This window comes from Microtus oregoni, unplaced genomic scaffold (genome assembly GCF_018167655.1).
Source record: "Microtus oregoni isolate MIOR12 unplaced genomic scaffold, Mior012 000008F_ref0000371, whole genome shotgun sequence".
Classification (NCBI taxonomy): domain Eukaryota; kingdom Metazoa; phylum Chordata; class Mammalia; order Rodentia; family Cricetidae; genus Microtus; species Microtus oregoni.
In genome coordinates, this window is record NW_024543067.1 from 41,165,781 (window position 1) to 41,172,443 (window position 6,663).

At 44.7% G+C, this 6,663-nt stretch overlaps 1 protein-coding gene across 1 annotated transcript in view; it reads right to left on the reverse strand.

The window, feature by feature from the left end:
* Dpy19l2 (dpy-19 like 2) overlaps positions 1-6,210 on the reverse strand; it is a 120,186-nt gene extending 113,976 nt beyond the window's left edge. The window contains exons 1-2 of the mRNA XM_041656825.1: positions 5,865-6,210; positions 1,923-1,947 (exon numbers count right to left, since the gene is read on the reverse strand). Of these exons, the coding sequence (XP_041512759.1) occupies positions 1,923-1,947; positions 5,865-6,210 (371 nt within the window). The remainder of the gene's footprint in view (positions 1-1,922; positions 1,948-5,864) is intronic.
* Positions 6,211-6,663: the final 453 nt, after the last annotated feature.

Below are 6,663 nucleotides of genomic sequence, written 5' to 3' on the forward strand. Positions count from 1 at the left end.
ATCTCCTATTGTACACGCACAGTTCCTATTGTACATGCACAGTTCCTATTGTACATACACTCTCCTATTGAACATGCACATCTCCTATTGAACATGCACATCTCCTATTGAACATGCACATCTCCTATTGTACACGCACAGTTCCTATGGTGCCCTCCACTCTTCTTCCACATCCAGCTCCTTAGGAACACAGGAAGAACTGGGCAGTGGTGGCGCACTCCTTTAATCCCAGCACTCAGGAGGCAGAGGCAGGCAGATCCCTGTTGAGTTGCAGGCCAGCCTGGTCTATAGAGTTAGATCTAGGACAGCCAAAGCCATGCAGAGAAACCCTGTCTCAAAAAATTAAAAATCAGAAAGTTTTTTTTTTATGTTGCAGGAGTGATTCAAATGGGTTGGAAAATACTTTTGTAACCACTGAAAAGCACTTCTAATATAATTTAAATAAAATCACTTTTAAATAAGGTAATTTATTTATTTATTAAAGATTTCTGCCTCCTCCCCGCCACCGCCTCCCATTTCCCTCCCCCTCCTCCGATCAAGTTCTCCTCCCTCATCAGCTCGAAGAGCAATCAGGGTTCCCTGCCCTGTGGGAAGTCCAAGGACCACCCACCTCCATCCAGGTCTAGTAAGGTGAGCATCCAAACTGCCTAGGCTCCCCCAAAGCCAGTACGTGCAGTAGGATCAAAAACCCATTGCCATTGTTCTTGAGTTCTCAGTAGTCCTCATTGTCCACTATGTTAAAGAAGTGTAAGTTCATACAAAGAATGGTCTTTTAAGTCCCCCAGAGGCCTATACTTGAAGGTCCACAGCATTGAAACTCAGCAGCCATTGCTAGTGACCAAGGAGTGTATGTGGTGAAATTAGTCACAGTCAGGGAACACGCTGCCCTCAGTTTATAAAATCTTCCCAACAAAAATACAAACAAAGTTCATGTGTCAACATAGTTTCTGCCCTGGATTCACATGCAGGTCATATGCCAGAAAACCAACAGTGTAGAAGAATGGCTTCTTCCTGGTCCAGCCTCAGGGCTCACAGCAAAATTGTTAGGCAGATGGGAAGGCAGAGAAACACTCACCAGGAAACCTTCCTACGTCTATGAGATGTTAGCTCACATAGAAATGAAATATTCCAGATAAAATTTTCAGGTTTTTTTAACACATGATTTAAAAAAAATAATTTTTTAATTTTTTTTTTAAAGAGAGTGCCAGGGAACGCAGAGTGCAGACTCAGAGCACTTCTGCCACACCACTGCGGGAAAGGCTTGCTTTCTCGAGGCAGGATCTCACTATGCCTCGCAGGCTGTCCTCAAACCCATAATTCTGCCACCTTAGTCTCTAAGTGCTGGAACTACAGACGTGCTCCACCATTTCCAGTTCAGAAAGAAAGTGAGCTTTATCTCCTTTTCTGAGTTTTAGATTGCAGGCTTTCCTAAGACTTTAGCTCTAAACTTAAGTCAACAATAAAGTACAGGTATTCCAGGAAAGCAAAGGCTTTAGGTGAGATAAACTGAAAAGCCTTGTGGGGGTGGGAGACACTTAAAGAAATAGAGGAATGAGTCTTTTGGTAAAGCGAAAAAATTAATTTGTGGGGCTGGCGAGAAGACTCAGAAGGTAAGATGATCAGCACTCACAACCACGTCTGACTCCAGCCCCAGGGAATCTGATGCCCTCATCTCGCCTCTATGAGAACACACGTGGTGTACAAGCATACATACAGATAAAATACCTATGCATATAAAATTTTTACTAGCCCCCAGGGCATCTACACTGTAAATGATGCTGTGCACATGAACTGTATACAGAAGCGACGAATAGGTGTCAGTTGACACGGGTATCGATGTCTTGCTTTGCTATTTACAAATGGCAGTGCCAAAATTTAACCCACATATTTCTATGTATTTTAAGCTGAGACAAAAATCTTACCAGTGCAAAATCCCCACAAAGGCAGCTGGAAAAGAAAAAAGAGAAATAATTAAAAAACGTTTTATTGCTAAATGTCTTTAAAATAAGCACTTAGCACTTCAAATGCACAGCTAAAGCCAGAGCTCACTGAGCTAGACAGTCAGCTCTTTCTGTCTGCTTGAGCCAGGAAAGCAGCCCAGAAGGAAGTAAAGTAAACTGAGCCATGCTCCCTCTGCAGGTGGGGAGGACCTAGAAGCTTTACATATCCCTCCTTTTAAGAGTGATTAAGTGGGTGACTTGATCTTTTTGTGACTTTTCAGTATGACTGGCTATTGTTTTTATTCTCTTCTTCCTTTATATAGAGTGTTTTTTAAAGCATGTATACTATGCCAAGGTAAGGTTCTTCTGGAAAACACTCTGCATAATCCAGCCTAGAACGCTGTCCCTTGCACTCTTCAGTGATCATTAAATGCAGAAAATCCCTTGTTTAGGCATGCCTTTGAAAGCTAAGTTGTACTATTCAGGTCCTGATGAACTGCCAGCTCCTGGACAGAACCTAGATCCAGGCACTATCAAGGGTCCAGATGAGCACAAGGCTAACAGGGGATGAGGAACAAGTCCAGTTCCATGCTACTCTAGGTTTGCAGCTTTCTGCAGAGCTCCAAGCACAGTGATCAGGAGAGGGAGCTGGGAGCGAGGAGGCAAAAGAACAAGTTAAATGCCACAACGCCCCTATTTCTTCCAACGGTTCTTCCTAAATGAATGCCCTTTCATCACAATAAGCTTACACTCATTTCCAAAGTTTTGAATGTTAGTTTTAGTCATTCCCCAGGTCCTTGCTGACAGCGAGGAGGTAACTCACTCAGCCACTGCAGTAGTCACACAGACTTTGTGTTGCATTTCTCAGAGTTGCCCCAAGTACACTTGGCACGATACCTCATAAGCCACCAGCATTAACTTCTAAAACTGTTTTTTTTAACCACGCATCTTGGATAACAGAATAAAAGCAAAGCAATTCAATAAAGAAACATAAACTCACCATGTTGAATTTCCCAGCCCTGCTCCTCTGCCTACATAATGGCCATGCTGAGCTCATCTTAAATTCTTCTCAGATTTGCTTGTATTGTATCAGGGAGGGCAAACTATAGCCCACTCTCTGTTTTCATGCTATGCTCAAGCTAAAATGTTCTTTGTTTTCAAAAGGTTATTAAAACAACGATTCAATAGATGCCGTGCAGTCCCTTACACAAAATAAATGTTCTCTGCACACTCTGAAATAAAAACGTATAACCTGTATATTCAGCTGGGAAAAAAATGTCCTGAGATAGTTTAGTTACCAATGACAGAGGGTGTCCTATTTGACTATTTTTTTTCTTTTTTTTCCAGACTCTTGTTAGTGATATATAGTGGGAAATATTTAAAATTACATTTTCAAAATAAAAAAAATGGAAGAGCTGGCTTCAGGGAGTAAGAACTTGCTCTGCAAGTGTGAGGACCTAAGTCCAAATCGCCAGGACCCATACGATAAAGCCAGACATAACTGCATATTATATAACCCAAGACTAGGGGTGACGACAAGCAGAGCCTGAGAGCTGGCTGGCCAGCCAGACTACACTAAAAGGTGAGCTGATATTTCAGTGGGAGAACCTGTCTCAAGCAAGTAAGGTAAAGACTGGCAGAAAAGGACGGCCCAGGTTTTGCTCTGGCTTCTGTAAGTCTGTGCAGTACAGTGCACACCCCACCCCACGCACACATATTCTCACAAAAGACCAAATATGATCCACCTATCTTTCCAAAGATCCTCAAAATCCAACCGTGTCTCCCAGCCCCTCCTGCCACGACTCCCCAAAAGATGCATGCTTAGATGCATCTCAGTTTTCCTGTCCCCACTTGTCTTTACTCTGCCCCTATTCTTTCTGTACATTGGTGTTTGCCTTGCAAATCTCCTTGCCACCTAATTGTCCACATTCACTCAGATGTGGATAACACCCAAAGTGATTGCCTTCATTCCCCTCCTCTCTCCCTCCTACTGCCTCAATTTCAGCCGCTACAATCTCATCTGCTACCTTCTCTGTCAGTATCTTCTCCCCACCCCTCCTGCTGCTGCTATCATTAGAGCATTGTAGCCTGGTTCTCTTTCCCAACTATTCTTTCTGCTTTCGTTCTCAGTACCCTCCAGTCCACAGCACACACTTCAGCCTGCAGGATCTCGAGAGCACGCACTGACCAAGTAGCCTTCCCGGAGGGAGAAATCACTCAGTGCCAACATCACACAGCTACCAAATGCCATGGATTTTTTTTTTTAGAACAATTAGTGTTTTAAATATAAATAACCATATTTGTATATAAAGTGAACACTTAGTTATTCATAAAGACTGTTTGAACAGCCTTCCCAAGGAGCAACACACCAATTTGTTATCCATTACTAAATAGTCAATTCTGAAAATATATACAGACAAGTAACATTATATGGACTGAGAAGGTTATATTTATGTACTTAGGAATGTGTGTGTATGTGTGTAGCAGTATTTAAAGAAAATGAGAGCATGAATTTTTAGGAGAGCAAGAGGATGCATGAGAGGATTTGAGAAGAAAAAAGGGGAGGGGATAAGTTATGCAATTTTATTATCTTAAAAATAATTAACAATTAAAAAACAAAAAAAACAAGAAAAGAATCCATGCCTTCACACAGAGAGTTCAAATGCCTCACACCCATCACTGAGCTGAAAGCTTATGTCAATAGCATCCTCCTTCTATTCTTCATGCCTTTCTTTTCATCCTAACTTTGTTTCCACACCATGCTGTCTTACTGTTAAGACAGGTAACTTGCCATTCTGTCAGCATTTCTCTCTCTCTCTCTCTCTCTCTCTCTCTCTCTCTCTCTCACACACACACACACACACACACACACACACACACACACACACACTGTTCCCAGCTCCACATGGCCATATATCAGCTCTTTGCTACAACTGAAGTTCCACCATTTTCTAAAAGTTCTTTCTCTCTCTCTCTCTCTCTCTCTCTCTCTCTCTCTCTCTCTCCTACATTCGCCTTCCATTCTAAAGAATTAACTGTCTCTCCTGAGCACAGCTAGTAAAGTTATTATTCATTTAATAAAGTCATCCATGATTTCCTTAGCCACTCACGGGTAACCATGTGCCACACCTCGGTACATCGGTACATTGGAGCTTGGATTTCAGAAACCAGCCCTTATGGACTGTGGCTGTGGCACGGGTCTGTTGGCATAGACGGCAGATGGAAATCTAAGTACGAATTTCAATTATTCCTCAATTACTGTTAACACTTCAATGTGACAACCCCTTTTTATCCCAGCAGCCACATAGCATATGGTGGGAAGAGGCGGGAATGACCTGTATTGAGGTATTTGTGTCTCTATTTATATCCGCAGTTAGTGTGGCAAAGCTCTCGTCCCAAATACCAGACAGCAGCAATGCTTAAGTTACCTCAGAAACCACAGAAAATTAGAGGTATAAATGGAGGAAATGCTTGCATGAAAGAACTCCTAGCAGCTACTGTTAAGCTTGGCAGAATGGAAGTAAGAGGGTATCAGCAGGGGTAATGAATGCACCGTCTACTCTCCTCCTTACTCCGCCTTTAGTGATTTCAGCTAAGAAACTTTGATTTAAAATACAAAGCAGCATAACTCTGTCCCGAAGGTAGTCAATCACTTCTACAAACTTGTGTTAACTAGTTGCTCTGATAGGGTTAACTTTTTGTTGGCATACAGGCGACCACTAAGTCGGACAATCCCACAAGATAGTTTAAAACAGGAGCTCGAAGGCTGAGAATTCCTGGCATGAGATTCTCAGACATCACCATCAACTCTTCCAACACACCAAACACTGGTGAATGAAATTCCCCAAGACCTATGTCAACCCTTCAAAGCTTTAGGATGAGAGGTAATCCTGCCTGGCTGGGACTGGAGCAGGCTCTGCTCACCTACACCAAAGAGGGTCCTGTGGGAGAAGCGACGATTATGCAGGACCTGCACCCTGTCGCGGAGCTGGTCCAAGAGGCTGTGGAGGAATTGGAAGCGGCCGTGAAGAAGGAGGTTGGTGACCTCTTCCAGGTGTAAGTAATTTTGCTCGTTCAGATTTCGGGTCTTCCGCTGCGCGTAGTTCCGGGCGCCCCCAGGCAGGTTCCTGCCGCCCAGGAAGAAAGGCGGCAGCAGCCACCTCTTGGCGCGCTCCAGCGGGGGCTCCACTGGCCCTGCGCCCCGGCTCATCCTGGTTTGCGATGCGTCGGGGTCCGATTCCCTGAGTTGACTCCTCGTCGGCCCCACCATCTTCTCATAGTCTGTGGTCAGGTGGATGGAGCTGGGTCACCGCAGGGCGAGGTTCGGGGGCCGGACTCACTTGGAAGCCTCAACGACCAGCCCCCGCCGCCGTTGCGGGCAGACTCGTCGTCATGGCGACCGTGAAACAAAGATGGCGAGCGTGTGGTTCAGGAAGCCTTGCGCTCTCCACGTGCAGCCCGCGCGCACGCCAGCGCGACAACGCGACTTGCGAGTGGTGTGACCTGCCCCAGGGCCTGGGCCCTGAAGTACAGTACTCCTTAGCTCATTCTTTAAGTAACATGGTCTGTTCCAACGAAGTTGCTCAGATCCTGGCTCGGAGAAGAAAGGGACGGGATCAGCAGTTCATTATCTTCCTAAACCAGAAGCCACCCTGGTCCAGGAAAGGGTCTTGGCCTCACAGTTTCTATACAGCACTATAGAGGCCACTGCCACGCCACATTC